The 22,626-nt window shown below is 38.4% G+C and overlaps 2 protein-coding genes across 4 annotated transcripts in view; one reads left to right on the forward strand and one right to left on the reverse strand.

Annotated features, from left to right (window-relative positions):
* LOC136857125 (uncharacterized) overlaps nucleotides 1–22,626 on the forward strand; it is a 341,551-nt gene that overhangs the window by 131,731 nt on the left and 187,194 nt on the right. The window lies entirely within an intron of this gene.
* The window catches only part of LOC136857123 (microtubule-associated protein 9), a 275,941-nt gene that overhangs the window by 46,727 nt on the left and 206,588 nt on the right, over nucleotides 1–22,626 (reverse strand). For 2 of the 3 annotated variants that reach the window (XM_068225065.1, XM_068225066.1), the window contains exons 3-4: nucleotides 19,746–19,837; nucleotides 13,195–13,325 (exon numbers count right to left, since the gene is read on the reverse strand). In XM_068225065.1, the coding sequence (XP_068081166.1) occupies nucleotides 13,195–13,325; nucleotides 19,746–19,837 (223 nt within the window). Of the gene's footprint in view, nucleotides 1–13,194; nucleotides 13,326–19,741; nucleotides 19,838–22,626 lie in introns of all 3 variants that reach the window. The other variant, XM_068225067.1, reaches the window with a different exon arrangement.

A 22,626-nucleotide genomic window follows, 5' to 3' on the forward strand; every position in this document is an offset into this window, starting at 1 on the left:
AATCATGCCTGAGCTCACCTCATCAAGGCCAGGTGATCTGCATTTGCTCATACTGTTCAGAGAATTTTCAATCTCAAACCAAGTCAATGGCGAGTCACTTTTTCCAGCCTTGTTCCCAGTATCCAGTTCCGAATCTTCTTGAGTGAAATCCAAAAAATTCTTCTTTTTACACCAAAAAACATAAATTAAACAAAGTAATTCATTTGTTCAGCAGAGTAACAAGTCCAAATGTCAAAAATGCTATTTAACTTATTTCTGTATGAAATTTCAGATATATATTGAAACAGGAAACATCCAGTTACACCTGCAATTGCCCGTAATTGAACTGGAAACCGCAAGACCTGTTTCATAAGTTTAAATTGTGCACGTTTGTAGTTTGTGACACAACACATGGTGCTACCAAGCTTGGCTGCAGCTTGCCAAGGAACGATGGCGACGTCACCGAACACGTGGCCTGCTTGCAAAAAGGAATATTCTAGAAGCTTTTTCTATCTTCATTTCCTGATGAGATAACAGCAAATGGACAACGGGATCATATAGCTAGCAATAACAAATACCTTGCACTCAAATTTCAAGCAGATAGCTACATTATTTATGGAGATATCAAGATGTTAAAATATCAGATGATACCCATGATGTTCACGCTCAGGGTCAAGTTTTGCATAAAAAGCCAGACTGGAGACTCAACAACACACAGCAACCTACAGCAGAGACCAGTGGAGGTCTGCTGCATGATGTAGTCCCGGCGAGTATGATTTGACTTAGTGCATGGAGTGCCAAGTTCCGAACATCTGCAACTTCAAACTCGGTATCAGCGAGGCAGGCCTAAGTGAGAACTTTGACTGTGACAGCAGGTAACTTTATACCCTAAAATTTTTCGTCCACTTCCAAAGGACTTATTTAAAAGCATTCAAACATTTTAACATATTACGTTGCTGGCTTGAGAACACAAGTGTTATATTTTGTTCAATGGGACATATTATTTTTGTGCCATGTGCTAGAGAACTATCAGTAAACAACAAAACTTACAATTTGATGAGACAGATTTAGGTATTTGAACTTTTGCAAGTGACCAGCCATTTAGGACTCTGTTTCTTAAAATTATGCCAGCCCCGTGGTGCAGGGGTAGCGTGCCTGCCTCTTACCCGGAGGCACCGGGATCAATTCCTGGCCAGCTCAGTGATTTTTACCTGGACCTGAGGGCTGGTTCGAGGTCCACTCTGCCTACGTGATTAGAATTGAGGAGCTATCTGACAGTGAGATAGCAGCCCCAGTCTAGAAAGCTAAGAATAACGGCCGAGAGGATTCGTCATGCTGACCACACGACACCTCATAATCTGCAGGCCTTCGGGCTGAGCAGCGATCACTTGATAGGCCAAGGCTCTTCAAGGGCTGTAGTGCCATGGTATTTGGTTTGGTCTGGTTTGGTTTTCTTAAAATTATGTGCTCATTATTTCAAGTAAGGGAACATAGACTGTGAAACTGAGCATTAATACTTTATGGTGTGCGAGATAGGCAGTACAGACTGTTTTATTAATATTACGTGCCCATTACTTCTTGTGAGGAAACATAGACTGTGTAATTGAACGTTACAACATTATCATGTGTGATATAGCATGTATAGTCTCTGTTTAGAATTCACAAACTGTATTCAAACTTACAGTCGGGAATACAGTACATTTGGCGTATTGAACTTGTGCAGTTGGACAGTGACGGTTCAATCGCATTATTAAGTGGAACCTTGGTTCAAATATCATTACGTTAAATTTCCCTGCGAATGTTACAATTGTTAATAATGAACCGACAGTGCTATAACACACCAAGTGACCACCCATGTCATCGTGTGAACTTCCATCGTGGGAACGTGGTATCTTCGCGGGATATGTGGTGATGGCGTTCCTAGTCGCCGGTGGATACGTGGTACTATGGGGTTGTGAGGACGCAGTCAGACGGAGCCAGCAAATTCAAGATCCAGAACAACTTAAATGTGATATGCATCTGTGTTGTTTAAAGAACAGTCAGTTTGAACTTTATGAACTGTGAATTCCAATTTAACTTCCAAGTTCACAAGTCACTTTCAATTTTTCAAGTAACTATCAATTTCTCAAGTGACTTCCAATTTGACTTTCAAGTTCACAAGTTACTTTCAATTTCTGAAGTAACTATCATTTTTACAAATAACTTTCAATTTTACACATAAAGCCAGTGTAATATTAAGTCTTACCAGAGCTACTCCAAAGCTCAAACGAACTTGCTAACGAGTGGAAAGAACTTTGAAGGACATTTACAGAATGCAATCGAAACTTAGTCATTTTGTTAGAACTTTTTCCCATTTTTCCAGTGAATTAGAACTTGAGTAATATCAATTTTACTTCTTATTTCAAGAGTGAACTCTAATTAATTCATGATAATTTTTGAATTAGGCATTCAATTTAGAACTTCAAGAGTGAATTTTATTTATTTTCATAATGAGTCAAACTGATTAATACCGAGCTCGATAGCTGCAGTCGCTTAAGTGCGGTCAGTATCCAGTATTCGGGAGATAGTAGGTTCGAATCCCACTGTCGGCAGCCCTGAAAATGGTTTTCCGTGGTTTCCCATTTTCACACCAGGCAAATGCTGGGGCTGTACCTTAATTAAGGCCATGGCCGCTTCCTTCCCACTCCTAGCCCTTTCCTGTCCCATCATCGTCATAAGACCTATCTGTGTCGGTGCGACGTAAAGCAACTAGCAAAAAAAAAAAAAAAAAAAAAACTGATTAATTATTCCAACAGTGAACTCTAATTAATTTACGATAATTTTTGAATTAAGCATTCAGTTTAGAACTTCAAGAGTTCCAAGAAGGAACTTTATTTATTTTGTTATAGTTTTACACATTATGTGAAAATGTAACATTTTCATACATATCTAGGTAATTATTCAAAAAAATATGTTTTTTAAATTGTTCCACTTTGTTTTATTTTTCAGACTCTAGTAAAATAACTGGTGAACATCCTTTCATATAGAAAATATTTACGTTGCTATAAAGTTGGCTAAGGACAGGGCCGTCCAGCCATTGCACTCCGAGAGCGCGCCCGCGCCCGGGGAGCACTGGGCAATCAGACTAGCACTCCTTCCCCTACCACAACTAGACTGTGGCAGCGAGGAGACCTGAGACAGAAGGATGATGTTCGGAGCGCGCAGACTAGATACGTACGTACAGTCGTGCGTCTGACGGCGTTTGTGGGTTTGTTGACATCATATCGTAGCTTCACCGGTAAAACGTTGTATCCCACAGTACTCTTCCTATCCATTATTCTCCTTAAGACTGGTCACGCCTCCCAGCCACATATGGATACACAGTCCATCAGAACAATGTCCGTTGTGTTCGTTTTCCTATGTCGACGATTAAACGAAAATGAACCTTACGTGCATTGTACACTAGGAGTGCGTAAATACGTAATGCAAACGTACATTCCTACAGTACGGTACTGTAAGGTTCATTTTCCTTTACACATGGGCATAGGAAAATGAAAACAACAAAATTTGTTCTGATGGACTGCATATCCATACGTGGCTGGGAGGCATGACCAGTCTTAAGGAGAATAATTGATAGGAAGAGCTTTGTGGAATACAACCTTTTACCGGTCAAGCGACGATATTGATAGGGCTGTTTTGCCCTAACAAATATGCCGCATACACAAATCGAAAGGTACTCCGATGTATGGAATATGCAGGAAACGAAATCAAAAGTTAAGTAAAGAATACAGTAATATGATTTATTCAAAACTGAAATTTGAACATATCTGAGAGGAAAATTCAACAAAATTTTATCAATATGAACAGATAGTACAAACCTTGAGTGACTTTTGCGCAGTCATTTTTACGAGCTTTTACTTTTGGAGCAAACAATCTTCTCCAAATTGAGTAGGCCTACAATATTTCTTGACACAGCTATTCTTAAACAACTGCGCAAGTTTTTATCGCTCATCACTGCACGATGTTTACTTTTGGTAAGCTTAAGAACCGAAAAGAAACACTCACAAATATACGTTGAGCCGAACATTGACAGAACTTTACATGTATGTTTATGCAAAAGGGGGGTATTCTTCTTGCGGAAAGCCGCTGTAAAATTCTTCTAAACTTCGTGACATTAGAAAGTGGTCTTTAAGATGAACATTGCACTACAGTTCAAGCAACTCTAATTGAAATAGCTGTGGAGCACTGTCTGCACTAAGGCCGTAGCCTTAATTAAGGTACTGATTAAGGTACAGCCCCAGCATTTGCCTGGTGCGAAAATGGGAAACCACGGAAAACAATCTTCAGGGCTGCCAACAGTGGGTTTCGAACCCACTATCTCCCAATTGCGAGCTCACAGCTGTGCGCCCCTAACCGCACAGCCAACTCGCCCGGTACTCTTTGAATTGATGGTGCGCGAGTCCATGGGAGCGAAGAAAATTTACCATTCGCACAACTGTACCCATTACGTCTTTAAGCTTGGCGACTTTTGCACAGATTTCCTCCTGGTGTATCAAGCACTGGATCCCCACCATTAGGGTACTACCGTTCTCAGCCATTTTTAATTTTACATAGATGAGGAACCCCATGCATAGACGACGTAAAGCAGGTGTTCCATCCGTCGTTACACTCATCAACCGCTCCCATTTTTATACCATTGACTCAAAAACACCCTCCATTGCTTGGAAAATATCAAAACCGGTACTAGTGTCTTTGAGAGCTACCAAGTCTAGGAAATCCTCAGTGACGCGAAGATCGTCATCCACCCCTCGAATGAAAATAATGAGCTGAGCTGTGTCTGCAATGTCGGTTCATTCGTCGAAGGCGATGGAAAAGGATACAAAATTTGCTGCCTTCTCCATTAATTGCTGTTTCATATCAACGGCCATATCGTCTATTCTGCAAGCCACAGTTTGAGGAGAAAGAGAGATTTTGTCAAATTTCTCACCTAGCTCCATAGGACAAATACATGCCACCGCATCCATTAGGCACTCCTCGATTACATTCCCTTCCGTGAAAGGTTTCCCAGCTTTGCCAATTCGCGGCGAACATTTGTAGCTTGTTCGTGAAATGGGTCCACCAACCTCACTCTCATCAATCTCTTGTCAGACAAAAATATGGCAAGTCACAATTTTAGTGTTCTTCAGATAATTCAATCATTTCTTCATTCCCGTTTGTAAACAAGCATTTAAAAATTAAAACAATAATACTTAAAAAACTGTGCTGCTTGAAATTTTCTTTCAATTCTTGCAACTTCAACTGGCGACTGGCATCTGTCAAATCACCGTAATCATCCCTGTGGTTGGCACTGTAGTTCCGTTCCAAATTGTGCTTTTAAACACATTAAATCTCGATGACACACTAAAATTTGGCATGCCCTTTATAAGCCATACAGAAAAATGAAATTTTCCATTCTGCTTTAAAGACTGCTGCTTCACCACTCCTTTTTTTTTTTTTTTTTCCTTGGTATGATTTTCAGTCATGACAACTGCGAAACTGATTTAGTTACACGCTGTCAACAAAGCCAATTAGACTAGACATATACATATGGTGTCACTGTAGACTAGACTAGCGACTGATGGATCGACTGCTCTCTCAGCCAGCCAAACTCCTCCCACCACTACTGAAACTACCTTCCTCCAAAGCACTCGGAGCACTGGCTTAGAGCACGGCCAGAGCACCAGCGCTCGGGGAGCGCTGTTTGGATGGCCCTGGCTTAGGAGATTTGTTCCTTTAAAATTGGGATTTCCAACCCTTTGTCTGTGAAATATGGTAGGTCTGAGTACCTTAGCTCTATACAATAGCACCAATCATTTCTCCAAATCTGGAATGGCCAGATGCATTGCATTGGTTGTTTAACCTGGTAACAAACTGAAAGCAGGCTAACAGTGAGATGCGTGAGGTAAAAAAAAATATTTTTTCTAGGAACTTGTAAGCACAAGAGAAAGCAAAGAAAGTGGCAGAGTGTTTTTTACCAATTGTAAGCTTACTTTTTTTTTGTTTTTTTGTTTTTTTTTTGCTATTTGCTTTATGTCGCACCAACACAGATAGGTCTTATGGCGACGATGGGACAGGAAAGGCCTAGGAGTGGGAAGGAAGCAGCCGTGGCCTTAATTAAGGTACAGCCCCAGCATTTGCCTGGTGTGAAAATGGGAAACCAGGGAAAACCATCTTCAGGGCTGCCAACAGTGGGGTTCGAACCCACTATCTCCCGGATGCAAGCTCACAGCTGCGAGACCCAAACCGCACGGCCAACTCGCCCGGTGAGCTTACATTTAGCTGCCTTTAAACTTGTCTTGTTCTCTACACTTGTTCTTAAACTTGTTCATTGAACTTCTGTATATCAGCTTTCATTTCTCTTCTTAAGGTCTTACATAGCTCAGAATATTCTATTGTGTCCCGATCAGTTTGAATTTTCATTTCTCTTCTCCTCTGTAGCAAGTCTTTGATTTTGTCACTGAATTTATTTGGTTGTTCGTTATTCTTACATAAGCCACCTACTTCTTGTGCACTTACAACTAACATTTGTGCTAGGTCTTCTTCCTTTCTTACCTGAAACTTTCTTTGGATGACATTTTGGAATTCTTATTTGCTTTCTTCTAAACTTTTGAGAGTGATTACGTTTCTCTTCCTTTTTAAAAGGTTTTTTTTTCTTTCATCTCTTACATTGATTTCAATTCTTGCTCTTACAAGTCGATGATCACTGTCAGTATTGAATGTGTTTAAAACCGAGACGTCTTTCACAATATGAGGCGTATTTGACAGAATAAAGTCTATCTCATTTTTAACACTGAAGTTGGGGCTTCTCCATGTTGTCCATTTTCGGTTAGGATGCTTTTTGAAGAACATGTTCATTATTGGCATGTTAGTATATTCTGCAAATTGGACTGGTCTCTCCCCTCGGTCATTCCTGTCATCAATCCTGTAGTTGCCCACCACTGAGTCGCCAAGTTTATAGGTGCTGTCTTTTGCATTAAAATCAACAATAATCAGTTGGAAATGACAATCTCTTCCCTTTTCACAGATTTTTTTTCAAGGCTTGCATAAAAGGACTCAACTTCTTAATCTGAATGGCTTGAAGTCTGAGCATAAATTTGTGCGTGTGCTTTATTAAATGAATTAATTAACAATACTCCAGTTGATCTTCCCAAATTGTTCTTCAATCTCTTCTAGTCTGTCACTACCTAGCCATGAGCGACAGTTATAGGTACAGACATTGAATGTTTGAGGTTTCTTTGTAATAGATCTTTGTTTCAGAGATATCAAAGCTGCTTCCACCTGGAGATCCGATTGTGGGAATATTTTACCTCCGGAGAATTTATTAACCTTAATTTCATTCATCATTTGACTTAAAGGGTGTGAAGCTTAATCACCACACCTGCTTCAATGACGGATTTGTGATCCTCCTGCACTGATCAGCTCGCCAACCCAGTTTCCCGCTGGGGTTGGGTACCCAAACCTTCCACTGGGTTGATCGGCTTAACAGGGGCACCTCTTGTAGGTTATGTGCTTGGAGTTGAAGTGAGAGAGGCTAGAGAACTCAAGCTTGCCAAGTCCTTATGTTATTGTTGCTAGTTGGATTGCAATGACGCATCTCACTCCTATTTGCCAGAATCAAAAAGACTTTTCCCAGGTCAATTCCCAGGACCCAATATTGCATACATTGAGAGCAATTTTACTTGTATTGCAGAGAACATTACAAAACTAGAGACCATTGGACTTCCATTTCAAGAATCGATGACAAGTGTCGAGAACGCTAAAATGAAATTTAGTAGAACCATGGCAGGACAAATCAGTGTCAGAGTTCAGGTTATACAAGTTTTCTATCTGTTTGCAAGATCATTCATGGAGAACAAGAAGAATCCCTGAAAGATACTTTGCCCAGCAAATTTTATAGTTTAACTTACTTCTTGCGATGTCAAAAGTTTCTTCTCGGCCTAAGAGAGAATTTTATTGGATCAGCGCCAAACCATCACAATGGAAAAATGGGGATGTACTTGGTGACGCACTGCGCATCAAGATTTAGTGTATATTCATGTACTTACACAACATATATATTTTATATGTTCTTCTGAACATGAATTAAACTTGATGCTACAAACCTTGCTATTGGTTGTGGCATCATACACAACCATTAACCCGGCTCAAGGGAGACAGTGTCACCTTCCCTATCCTTCATTTGAGTAATTCTTGTTGGCGCATCCACGTTGCGGGTGTAACATCTTAGTCAGAGAAGGAGACTTTCGGGATGGTGAAGATGGTGGATGAGGCAACCCATCCTCTCTGGGGAAAATTAGAAGGGAAAACCACTGCCTTGTGGAGAAGAGGGATCTTCAAAGGCTAAGGGAGTAAACCCCGAAAGAAAATCCTCAGATGCGTCAGGCTTAGCAGGTCAGCAGATGAGTAAATTTGTACTTGCTTTCAACTATAATACAAGACTCAGATAGAAGTGTAAAAATGGATATGGAATTGACAAGTCTCTGGATAGTGGTGATGTAGTGGTGATGTTCATGCAAGTGTTAAATCAGAGAACAAAACCCGACTTGGAACAATAAATATTTGAACAATGAATGGGAAGGAAAATGAATTGATTGGCTTAATAGAGAGACAAAAACTTGACATCCTGGGATTAAGTGAAGTAAAATGGAAAGGGAAAGGAATAAAGAAACTAAGAAAGAGGTACACCTTGTACTGGATGGATAACAGTAAAGAGAAAAGAAATGGAGTGGGATTTATAGTGAATCAGAATGTTGAACCAGTAGCTGAAGTTGAGTATGTAAATGAAAGAATGATAATAATGCACATACATGTAAACAAGGAACTACTGAAGATAGTGCAGGTGTATGCTCCACAGACAGGATGTAGCGTGGAAGAAAAAAATTATTTCCTCAATGAACTGGGAGCACATTTTGTTGGAGATGGGATCATGATAATGGGAGATCTGAATACCCATGTGGGAACTAATAGAATAGGATATGAGAATGTTCTGGGCCCACATGGGTATGGCGATAGAAATGAAGATGGAGAGAAACTGTTGGACTTTTGTATCAGAAATAACCTGATAATAAAGAACACATGGTTTATGAAGAGGAATAGCCATAATATCAGCCGATATAGTTGGGATGGACAGTATGGAACACTCATCGATTTTATAACAACAGGCCGAGAATGGGAAAGATACATCATGAATACGAAGACAATCCCCAGTAAAAGTATGGAAGGTGATCATAGATTATTACTTGTGGAATTAAAACAAGTAAAAATCCCTAAAATTGTACTGAAGAAGAAACCAAAGATCAGGATTTGGGAATTGGAGGAGGTGGTAAAAAGAATGGCATTCCAAGATTGGATTAAAAGGAAGTTGCCTAACAAGGAAATACGAAGTGGAGAAGAAGAGTGGGACAATTTAAGACAGACATTTGTGGAAGCAGCAATTGAGGTATGCGGGAAAACAAAGGTAAAGGTAAAGGTTAAGGGAAAAGAGACATGGTGGTGGACAGACAAATTAAATTAAAATAAAGAAATAAAAGAAAGGAACAAGGTGAAGAAAGAAATAGATATGGAAAAGCAGAAACCATATCAGAGGGATGAGAATAAGAAAGGTTGCATGTGGAATACAAAAGATTGAAACTACAAGTAGAGGAGTATCAAGGAAGAAAAGGAGAAATGTTGAGGAGAGTTTACAAACAAAATTGAGCAAGATAGTCAAGGAAATCAGAAACTATGATACAGAATAATAAAATCAAAAAGAATAAGTCAAGAAAAAATCAAGGCATTAGAGAGAGAGGATGGATCCATAGGACATGACAAAAAGGGACTTCAGAAGGTGATGGCAAAATATTTTGAAAAACTTTATAATGAGGATGACTGCTCAGAGAAAGAAGGAGATAAGAAAATGGAAATAATAGATGGAGAAAAAAAAGAGAATTCAGTAACATGGTTTGAACTTGAAAGAGCAGTGAAAGCAATGAACAAAGGTAAAGCAAGTGTAAAAAGTGAATTCAATGCTGATATGCTTAAGGCAGCAGGAAGCAGTGGACTACAGTGGCTATACCGAGCCCTCAATGCCAAATGGAAGGAAGAAAGAGCATCTGGAGATTGGCAACAAGGAAGCAAAAAAGGAAATAAGAAGAAATGTGAAAATTATAGAGGTATAACCCTATTATCACATGGGCTAAAATAATGGAGTTAGTCATAGACAAAAGACTGAGGGATAGAATAGAAAGCCGGCCCCGTGGTGTAGGGGTAGCCACTCAGCCTATGTGATTAGAATTGAGGAGCTATCTGACGGTGAGATAGCGGCCCCGGTCTACAAAGCCAAGAATAACGGCTGAGAGGATTTGTCGTGCTGACCACATGACACCTCATAATCTGCAGGCCTTCGGGCTGAGCAGCGGTCGCTTGGTAGGCCAAGGCCCTTCAAGGGCTGTAGTACCATGGGGGGGGATATAATAGAAACAAAGAGGAAGAACAATATGGCTTTAGACCAAATAGATCAACAATAGACTTGAATATTTACAGTGCGAACGATAATGGAAATACATCTGGAAAGGAACAAGGAAATCACCTTTGTATTTTTGGATTTGGAAAAAGCTTATGATACAGTTAAGAGAAAACATATATGGGAATGCCTACAGAAACGGAATGTACCAAAATCATTAATTAACAACATAAAAATGTTGTAAAAGCAGTGTACAAGTAGGGAGTGGTCTCAAGCAAGGAAGTGCACTGTCGCCATTATTGTTTATTATATTGAAGAAGAAATAATAAAACATGTAAAACGGAGTATCAGTAGTGATGAAGTGAATGCTTTGGTATTTGCAGATGATGTGGTGATTTGCGGAAAAGGAGAAAAGGAAGTGCAAAGGAGACTGGACATTTGGAGTGAAAATCTGAAGGAGTTTGAAATAGTAATTAGTAAAAAGAAAACTGTAGTCATGCACTGTGGAAAAGAGAAAAAGAGAAGCCAATTGAACATAGATGGAGTATGGTTACAGAACATAGAAGAGTTTACATATCTGGGTAGCATTATTAATGGAAGTAATGAAATCAACCCTGAAATTAATAACAGACTAAGTAAAGGTACAACATTTTATCAAGTCAGAGAGCTTTTATGGAATGACAAAGTACCCAAGAGAATGAAATTAACATTATATAAACAGTATTTCATACCAATGGTAACATACGGACTAGAAACACTGCAAACTAATGAGAGGCAAGATAGTAAGATCCAAGCAGTAGAAATGACATTTTTAAGAACATCAGTTAAAAAGACAAGAAAAGGTAAATATAGAACCATTAGTACAGAACACACAGAGAGCAAGACTGAGATGGTTTGGACATGTAGAAAGAATGGGAAAGGAACAGGTAGCAAGAAGGGAATTGGAAAGAGAAGTTAAGAGAAAGAGACCAGTTGGAAGACCGAGAAGAAAGTGGATAGATCAGATTTGGAAGGACATTAGAGAGGCTGGATTGGGTGTGGTGGAAGTAATGGAGTAGGAAAAGTGGAAGGACAGAAAGGAGTGGAGGAGGCTTGTTAACCACACCCAGGCGACTGGAGTGGGACTTTAATGATGGTGATGATGATGATGATGATGATGATGATGATGATGATGATGATGATGATGCAAACCCTGTTTATGCTTTGTTCCCAAAAAAATCATCTATACGTAATACTAAACACAAACTGTTATTTATATGTTTCAATAAAAGCCATTCAATTCATGTGATTATTACAATCCTTAGATAAGAATACAATAAAAATATACATGAAAGCTAAAAATCTTTGATATGGTCCTGAGTCGACTTGAAATGGTAAATACCCCAAAAGTTTCAAATGAAATGAATGTATACACAGCAATCCCCTACCAATTTACATTAATAGATTGAACATAATCCTTTTGGGGTTTTTTGTTGAAGGAAAAAAGCTGACACAAAGATTCAAAACAATACTGTAAAATCATTCATTTTCTGAATTTGTATAAAAAAGTAATCGATTGATGACAAATACAGCAGCTAGGCATTCCCTCTGCTCAAATCATGGATATTTATTTTATTAAAATAGAGATAGGGTATTTCACATGGAAGTTACTGGTATATTTTCCTGCCCTTTTCATGCCATCTAAGCTTAATAGTCTGTGAACACAAGAAGTGGTGAAGGAGGTTTAAGTACTGGCAAGATAAGTTTAACAATGACTAATGTCAGTAAATGACTAACTATAAACAATTTATTTAATACAGTATTCCATTTCAGTATCCCCTGACCTAATCACAGGCACATGGTTCCTGCTAAGGAGCTGCAGACTAGCAGAGCAGTGAATTCTGTAGGCTATATAATAGTATTGTTCAGAGCCAAATATAAGACCATTTCCATCAGAAATTTAAGTACTGCTTATAAACTTATAACATATTGACCGTTGAGAAATTGTTATTTTTAAGGGATGTAATGTTTAAGTTATGGGACTATAAAGAAAAATTACAACTTAAATTACAAATTAGTTTTCAGTTACCTGAGATAAAATTAATGTAGAATTTTATTGCTAGCTCTCTGACAAAAGTTTTAAATTGAAGGAACTATAAGTTTTAGATGAATTCCAGATTGAAGAAAAAAAAGTATAATACCATGAATAAGTTAAAACAATGCCAACATCAACCTTCTCATAGTTGTATTCATAACAAAAACATGAAAAGAAACTCAAGAATATTCTGTATGATAACTGTTGGATGTAATATTACTTCATCCTCTTGCAGAACATAAAACTTTCGACCTCTATATAGCCTTGCTTGTAAATATTTACCCTCATTACCATAAAGGAATTGTGTATATTTTTTTATTTTTCAAAGATTAAACATGACATTAATCAGTCATGACTTCTACTCCTGTTACCAATTTCCAAACTTGTTCTAAATGATTCAAAGCTTATTTAGCTGGGTGGTCATCTGATGATTTATTATGGAGTTAGCATGACAGAAGTATAACCCTAGCAACCATGCAGGCTACAGTATGGATGGATGGATGATCATTCGATTTTCACAAAGGGAAAAGTGGTTTCTTTCTTTTATAAATACTCTGAAATATATTTCTGGACTTCTCTCAATAAATACTGTACAAGGTTATTTTCAATTTTAAAATTTGAACTTAAACACTGTAAATTAATAAGGGATGTTGAATATTTTACTTTACCTCCTCGATCATACCTTTTCCAAAACCTCTTTCCTTTGCTTTTCTTTTCTCTCATTGGTTTCCTTCTTTCTGCGTTCCAATTCAAGTTTCTTGAAATACCATTCTTCATATACAGCTTTTGCTAAAGTTTCCCTCTTATACTGATCTGAAATTTTAAATTAAATATGCTAATTGTTCATTCAAGAAAATCAAAGTAATACATTAATTCAATATTCAGTCAGGAAAATCAATAACAAGGGCTACATAGAAGGCTCTCACTACCTCATCATTGTAATTTCCCACCAAAGAGCACCCAGATTAAAAAGAAACCTGAGAACACACTGAGTGTATAAATATTCTGATATGGAAAATGTTACTCATAACACTGGGACTGTTGACCATAAAACTCCTAAATAGAAACAACAACAACAAAATATGAAGTGGTAGTGGTAATTTTCATATACTTCATCTGTCATTAAAACTGATCAATCAGTTGGTAACTTCTACTCCTATTACCACTTTCCAAACTTGTTCTAAATGATTCAAAGCTTATTTAGACATTTTTAAAGACCTAAAAAGTGACAGCATTTTTATTTGTTAGTAAAATTCCAGATTACTGTATTTACAATATTTTCAACATTTTGTTTAAAAAAATTTCTCACAATTTTTTTTGTAATGCTAAGAACATCTTTAATGAAAAGAGATGTATCTAGTCTTTTATTTCCAAAAATGAATGGATCTCCTCCTCGTCTATTTTATCCTTACAACTACTTGGATTCAGTTGCATAACTATGGTAAGTAAAATAGTGCTCGGGGGAAGCTGTGATTTGGAGCCCCCACTACCCTCCCTCTAAATATTAGAATGTAGTTTAAAAATGTAAATCTAGAATTTGTTAAAGTAATGTAAAGAACACATAGCAAACAATACACTTTAAATTTCATTTTAAAATACTAATTCCTAATTTGAAAACTTTACAGCTCATTGTGATTTAATTACAAATAGCTTTGACTTATCTTTCATAAGTACATATCGTAACTAATTCAATGTTAATTAAAATAAAACTGAAAATGAAATTATTGTACATTCATAGTTTTCTTGCTTTTACCGTAGCAAAGTGATCAATTATTCCATCAAAGTTAATTATGTTCTAGTACCTCTTGTTCAATATTTAGAAGAACAGGATCACTCAGATTTTGTTGACCCATCGATGCTCATGAAACATTAGGCTATCGACATGTCTCTGACTGTCTTTGTTTCCAGTATGAAGTAACACAGAAATGTGTCTTTGTCTTACCTAAGTTTTTGAGAGATGTGCCATTAGCCTATGCTGCACTGAATATGATACCATACAAATAAAACATAATGCAAATAAAAGAAACAAAACTAAATCCTGCACAATGTTTGTTTGTTTGTTTGTTTGTTTGTTTGTTTGTTTGTTTGTTTGTTTGTTTGTTTGTTTGTTTGTTTGTTTGTTTGTTTGTTTGTTTGTTTGTTTGTTTGTTTGTTTGTTTGTTTGTTTGTTTGTTTGTTTGTTTGTCTGTCTGTCTGTCTGTCTAAACCTAGTCATGCCCCTGCATAGATTTGTGGCTATTTTCTGCTTGACATTCAGCCCTGCACACTAAAACAAAGGAAAGATCCAGAAACATTCACCATTAAGAAAATACATATACTGGTATACACAATTTTGGAGCTTGCTCTAAAAAAACCTAACAGTAGGAAATTGACAACAACAATCATTATAGTGTTGGGCTTTGAGTTAATTAAATATTATTTTTGAGCCTTCTGATCATTAAATTTTTTAAATCAATCTTTAGTCTTACCAGAGGGGGTTCATTGGGTTAGCAGGGACTTTTATAAATACTAATATCGTAGAAGGTATTCTGTGGAAAGCAACCTTGAGCTTGTCTGGTTTTCCTCCATATAAGTAAAGCTTTTGACTCAGTGGGCCATGAACAACTAAAACTTGCCCTAAACAGCACTGCCTTATCTCCAATGTACAAACGACTCTTAAAGAATCTCTTAACAGACAACAGAACAGAAATATGTATATGCTCATAAAAGCAGACAGTCAGAACCAATTTCAATTAATTGTGGGGGAAGATACATTATCCCATTTCTGTTTAATTTTGCCACACACCACATTCTAAATGGGTTGACAAAGAGAAATGTTGTAGAAACGTGAGGATTCTTTCCTGTCAGAAGACACAGATCCTATTATGATTCTCAGGTTTACTGATGATATTGTGATAATGGGTCTAAATAACAAATCTGCAACTTCCCTCACTATGTCAAATATTGGTCTTCTGCAGGAAATGGGTTTACAAGTGAATACTCTAAACTCCAAGGCAACCATTATCAAGGAAGGGGCTCTATAATCCGATAAACTTGATACAATAATTGGACTAATAAAAGTATTGGAGAGGAAGACCGAATAAAATACTTGGTGTCACTGTTAATAACTACCTTATTTTTAATGAAGAGGAAGTCTTGGTTTGCCTCTAGAAATATATAGACAAGTTATGTTCCTCACATCCTCTTCAACTTGATCAAAAACACCCTGTTATCAACTAATTCATTGGACCAACTTTCCAAACAAGTCCCATACAAAGGATCCCAAAATGTTCCCTCGGTAAGTGACATGGGAGACATTTCTGCAACAGTTAAACATAAATAATAAACTGCGAAGTACAAACAATCAACATGTTAACATTGTCAGAGATTTAAAAGGCACTGAGACAGCAAGCCTGGCAGAGTTGCAGCCAACTTACAAGGACCAGACAGATCTGAGAGTTAGAAATCTGAGGATAAAGCGAAGAGGCTATGAATTTGACAAGTGGCGCTATTTGCAGAAGTTCCATCAGGCAATTTGTGAACAGCAAACAAAGGAAATTTAGCAACACCTGAATGACAGGGTATAATTAAAATGATAACTATGATGGCACCAGGCCTGGTTAGTTTACCAGCACAAACCCCTGCAGGTACTACAGTGAATATGAAACATTGACTCAATAGCTGGGAAACTGTAATCACGGTGAGATTGTGCATATAAAGCGACATATTGCGTCTGCTCAATTGCCACCTGCAGCGCAAGAAAAGGTTAGATGTCCATGAAGAGGTTCGCTGTCTGGTGACAAATGGTAGCAATAGACGTTTTAGCACGCATCAATTTTATCTTAAAAGTGTATCATATAAATGTAAATTTTACTCATATGTTGCAATATTCAATAAATTAATTTTAAGCCATTGTTATTTCTATGCAGCTGAAGATGGCCTAATAAGGACAAAACATGTACTGTTATTTTAATCTGATGTTTTTGCAATTCTGAATTGTGACTAAATTTGAATGTATTGACTAGGCAGGGAAATTATACTAGTTTTTTCAACTTTTATAACATACTGTAATCATTAATACTGAACCAAAATGAAATTTATTTCAAATAATAGACATATCAACATTATCAATTAAGAAAAAAATACAGCAGAAATCCTTGAATCTAACCATTCACTTTGATCATTTGTTAACACAGCCCCAAAAGTGGACAATGAGAACAAAAACATCTACGAACCAGTCGCACCACACTCTCTTCAATCTCATAGTCTTAAGTGGATAACTGTGAGTGGTTTATATTTAGGAGCTTGTGGTACTATACCAAAATTCTTTAAAAGCTGGTGTGCTATGAGCAAAATAAAAAAGAGCATCCAAAATAATATCTTAACAGTGGTATTAAATATTCAGTGGCTATTCTGAAGAACTATCTATACAATAAATAGCAATATTACCTATTCCAGACTTACGTATAGTACCGTATTTTTCTTTAAATAACTCAGGATGTTTGTTTCCAGTTTGTGCATGCACTTTCCTTAAAAATTATATCTATGGAAAGTCCAACCCCTGTAGTCTAGAGATAGCATGCCTGCCTCTTACCCAGAGCCCAGAGGTTCAATTCCTGGTCAGGTCAGGGATTTTTACCTGGACCTGAAGGTTGATTCAAGGTCCACTCAGTCTACATGATTATCGTTGAGGAGCTATCTGATAGTAAGATGGCAACCCTGGTCTAGAAAACCAAGAATAACAGCCAAGAGGATTTGTTGCACTGAGCAACAGTCCAGTCTTGCTTAGTGTGTCCGGTTGGAGAGTTACATATGGGCGAGTGTGGTGTAGTGCGAGTGCCATACTGCCGTGTGAGTGAAATGGCAGAGTTCAGTGGGGGGTGATGAATCACCCGATCCATTAAAGTTACCGGTTGAACGTGAAGTAGTCATTCGTATGGATGAAGATGATTCATTACTTCTTTCTGCGTTGCAGAATAGTGATTCTTCTCAAAATACAGAAGCGTCGACTAACCCACACAATTCGGATTCTACTTCGTCTGTTATCATTGAAAAATATTCTACTACTCATTATGGACCCTATATTGTGTTTGTGGAGTCTATTAATTCGCAAAACCTCAGTCATTTGCACCCAATGGCATTGGGGCGCAAATTTCATGACACTAATCTTCCTGTTAAGTCTATCATGCGTAAGGGGCGGAACCGCCTTCAACTTGAATTTTCCTCTGCAGTACAGGCAAATGAGTTCTTAACTAATCCTCTGCTTAATACTTTAAAAATTAAGGCATTCATACCCAGTTCTAACATTATGCGTGTGGGAATTATTCGTGATGTTGACAAATCAATCACGGAAGTGGAGATTCTCAAAAACTTAAAATCTTCAGTACCAGTCAAATCTGTTAAACGTCTTAATCAACGTGTCGTACAACAAGATAAACCGGAATATTTACCTACAGGTTCTGTCAAAGTAACATTTCAAGGACAGGCATTGCCTCCACATGTGTCACTCTATAGTGTGTATATGGAGGTGGATCCGTTTATTTTTCTTCCTATACTTTGCCGTAAATGTCATAGATATGGTCATCGAGATAAAAATTGCAGGGCAAATACTAATAGATGTGGTCGATGCTCTCTGAATCATGTTGCTGTAGACTGTCAAGAAAATTTTCTCAAATGTGTTCATTGTAATGGGCCCCATTTGACTGGTTCTGATTCATGCCCTGAACAACAGCATCAAATCCAGATCAAAAAACTTATGAGCACTGAAAACATCTCTTTTCATGACGCCATGTCTAAACTTCACCCTCCCAGTTACTTTCCAGATCGGAACCCGCAACAATTTCCCCCTTCAACACAACCTGTAACTCCTATAACTCCTGCGCTTCCAAGAAAGCGAAAATTTACCCAAATCATTACTCATAACCCTCGCCCGGTACCTGCACCCGGATATGATCATGCTGGTTACTTAAATCTTATTCGTACACCCCCGGCACCAGCTTCCCAACCCTTTCAGAGGTCTCTACTCCCCATGTCACGGTCTCATCGGTACCTGCCCCTTCCAGTAACCAATCAGTGCCAGGCAATGTATCCCAGCCCCCGTCAGTAAATAATATCCAACGGCAACGTCTACATTTACAACAGGACATTAGTAGTAAACTTTCCCAATTACTCCAGTTATTGGGTGATAATCATAAGGTATCTCCTGTTCTTCACATGTTACAAGATAGTGTACATTCTATGTTCTCGTTCTATGATGACAGGGGCAACTTATATCCTAAAGAGAATTCTTCTGAATCTGGCAGCATCTCCAGTTCCCAACCTCGTCAGTGTACTCCAGAAGAGATTGCTACGAAAAAACAAGAAGCCAAACTGAGACTGGCAAAGAAGAAAATGGCTGTTTCCGTGGCAGCTGATAAACCTGCCGTAAATCAGAGGACAAAATAACCTGTTAAACCTTTGTCCATTAAAAGTATGACATGAACTGAAGATTTGCTGTATATTTGCTGGATGTTGTGTGTCTTATTCCGTGCTACACATGTTTATTTCTTTCTATCTTTTTTGCTAATTTCATACGAACATTGTCTGAGCAACAAATTTTAAATATGGAGCTCCAACATAGTTCAAGAAGAAGAAGAAGAAGAAGAAGAACCTGGCTTACAACCCTCTACATGAAGTTTAGGCCTTGTTTGAGTAATTGTTCCCGCTACATACTTTCTTCAAGTGTATATTGTGTTTACTGTCGTATGTCTCATTTAGTGTTCCGCAAGTTTATTTATTTATATAGTTCTTGCTAACTACATAAGAATATTGACTGGGCAAAAATTATTGCATAAGGAGCCCAAAAAACATTTCAAGAAGAAGAAGAAGAAGAAGAAGAAGAAGAAGCAACAGTCACTTTGTAGACCAGGACCCATCACAGAAAAAATATTTTTGGGACCAGTGTGTGGTGCAACCAGAAGGACATTTATGGCCTTAAACCTCCAGCCAAGATTTAAACTGAATCTGGGGGCTCTGCCTAACTTCATGTTAACATAGTAAAATTGTACTGAAAGAGAAAGAAGAAACATCCAGTAGGTTAACCAATGCAGATAACCACTTAGCAATCATTAAGGACTTGCATTTTTAAACTAATTTCCTTGTACTATCTCATATTAAGTGTGCTTTTCTTTCTTTCTTTCTTTTTTCTTTCTTTCTTTCTCTTATATAACAGATCCTTAATAAAATTTAATGAAAATCTTTTTCTCACATACCTACCCAGAACTTCAGGTGGTAAAGATACTGCATTGCGAAGACTAGTAAGTGACGAACTGCGTTTCCGAAGCTTTGTGAAAAATGTTGGTGAGACCCTATAACAAGGAGACATTAAAGATATTTAGTTTGTTGTAATGCCATATACAAACTATATGTTATGTTTATGAGTTGGCATCTGTAGCTTTAGATGAAACTTAATTATTATCAGTAACGCATCCTCTGTGTCTCTGAACTTGCTTGAAGAGAACTTTGAATAACAGACTGTCATTGTCCGCCTCTGTAGCATAACGGTTAGTGTTATTATTATTAGCTGCCGTCCTCAGGGGCCCGAGTTTGGTTCCTCGTACTGCCAGAAATTTAAGAACGGCAGGAGAGCTGTATTTTGTTCACATATTTTGCTTTGATGGTTCATGTTTGTGGGTTACTGTAGTCACGTCCTAGTTCGTGAACCATGGGCAACGGCTGAGTGGCCTAGTAAGTGGTCCTGAGAATCGGGATACCAGTTGCTATGGAATCGGAGTGGGCATCTCGGACATATTCTGAGTCATGGCCCTCCTTGCGCTCAGGTGGCTAGGACTATACAATTCACCGGTGGTCCATAACCCGTTAGAGGAGAGATCCTCACTTGGACTATGTGCAAGTAGGGTAGCATCCTGCTTCATGAATTTACCGAGCTCAGAACATTTTAAGCAAGCCTCGGACCTATGGGAGTAATGGAGTCCCACTCCCATTTGACAGGCGAGGGACTCCTTGGAAACAACTTGGTGAACAAAATGGAATTCGATGGGAAGCTATCAATATTAATGGGGCTTATGGAAGAAAGAAGGTAGAACTGGCTGAGTCAGCAAAGAGGATGCATCTGGATGTGCTTAAGAGTAAGTGATATTCGGGTAAGGGGAGATAACGAGGAAGAGATAGGAGATTATAAAGTGTACTCGACGGGTGTTAGAAAGGGAAGGGCAGAGTCTGGGGTAGGGCTCTTTATCAGGAATATCATTGCATGCAACATTGTTTCTGTTAGGCACATAAATGAGCGAATGATGTGGGTAGATTTGTTAGTTGGAGGAATTAGAACAAGAATTGTGTCCGTGTATTCACCATGTGAGGGTGCAGATGAGGATGAAGTTGACAAGTTTTATGAAGCACTAAGTGACATCGTGGTCAGAGTCAACAGCAAGTATAGAATAGTGCTAATGGGCGATTTCAATGCGAGAGTTGGGAATAGAACTGAAGGATACAAAAGGTTGATTGGTAAATGTGGGGAAGATATGGAAGCTAATGGAAGTGGGAAGCTTTTGCTGGACTTCTGTGCTAGTATGTAGTAGCAAGACATGATCGCGGATGCGTGCCTGAGTTCTATAGGTAGGCCTGTCTGTTTTGTCAAATGTCCAGGGACTGATTGGAACCTCAAATGGCCCCATCAAAAGTGCGGGTAACTATTTTGTAATTGGCAGGCGTGATAACTCAGTTCCAATGGTTCTATCTTCTCATCAAGATGGCCGAAGCTTGAATCGCAGTCGATGCATGAAAAATTTGTAAAATGGGAAGTCACGTTCTATTGATTTGGATTCTAATTAAAACCGTAGATCCCATCGCTTATCTGAGCCATAACTGCATCATTGGTGGTGTATTTTGAGTATCCAAACCATGTTTTGGGCTTAACCTCGTACCTTAAATAGTGAGTGGATGCAGTGGCGTACCCAGAAAATAATTTCAGTCAGGCCAGTAGTGTGGATATGACTTTTCCTCAGGAGGGGGATATGAAAAGAAAGCCGGTCCTACCGAGTGAGGTGACGGATCTTCAATAGATATTGATGGTTTTGATCATTACCATGTAATTGTATCTGACAATCAAAATAATAGCTTCTGTACTCTTAAAATAAACCGGCTGCATTACTGACATTGTTCATAAAATTAATATCGTTCTTCGTTAATGAGGAAGTAGAGTCTTCATTTAATTTGTCTTCTTAAAAAAGTGACCAGTTTGGTACTATGCCCCATGAAGGTGCCTACCTTCTAGGTCGTAGATATTTCGATTATGGGAGACTCAAGGCCAACTCTATTGCACCCACAAACAAGGCTGTATCTTCGACATCCCATGCCTATCTTAACTCTGTCAGTGCCGGGAATCAAACGCAGGATGCCTTAAGTGAAATTCTAAAATAAGGAGACCTAGACGTAAACAGCCGGCCCTGCAGTGTAGGGATAACTTGCCTGCCTCTTACCTGGAGGGTCCGGGTTCTATTCCTGGCCAGGTCAGGGATTTTTACCCGGATCTGAGAGCTGGTTCAAGGTCCACTCAGTTTACATGATTATAATTGAGGAGCTATCTGAGGATGAGATGGCGGTCATGGTCTAGAAAGCCGAGAATAATGGCTGAGAGGATTCATCGTGATGACCATACGACACCTCAGGCCTTCGGGCTGAGCAGCGGTCGTTTGGTAGGTGATGGCCCTTCGGGGCTGCTGCACCATGGAGTTTGGTTTGGAAAAGTAAACAGAGAAGGAAGTGACATCCCTGCAAGTCTCCTTAACTTCCAGCTAGTTCTTCCGTCCAGTCTCGTGCATTTAGGACAGTTGGAGAAGGTATGACTTAATAAATGCTCCTCATAAAATCTTTGTAAAAGTACCAACTGAATCTATTTATAACAATAGGTACAAATGCCTTCTTTTCATGTGGCTCAGTTGGTTGAGTCGCTATCTTTCTGAGTCCGGGTTCTCATGTTCAAATCCTGGGTTGGGTCAATGGCACTTAAAAGGGAGTTATAATGGCAACAGCTCCATGTCGTTGGTTTCTGGCACATTAATAAAAATTATACATATGTATATCAGCATCACAAAATTAAGGGTAGTGGGTAGAGACCCTCTTTGAGGCAGCTCTACTT

Source organism: Anabrus simplex, chromosome 1 (assembly GCF_040414725.1).
Source record: "Anabrus simplex isolate iqAnaSimp1 chromosome 1, ASM4041472v1, whole genome shotgun sequence".
NCBI classification, from domain to species: Eukaryota; Metazoa; Arthropoda; class Insecta; order Orthoptera; family Tettigoniidae; genus Anabrus; species Anabrus simplex.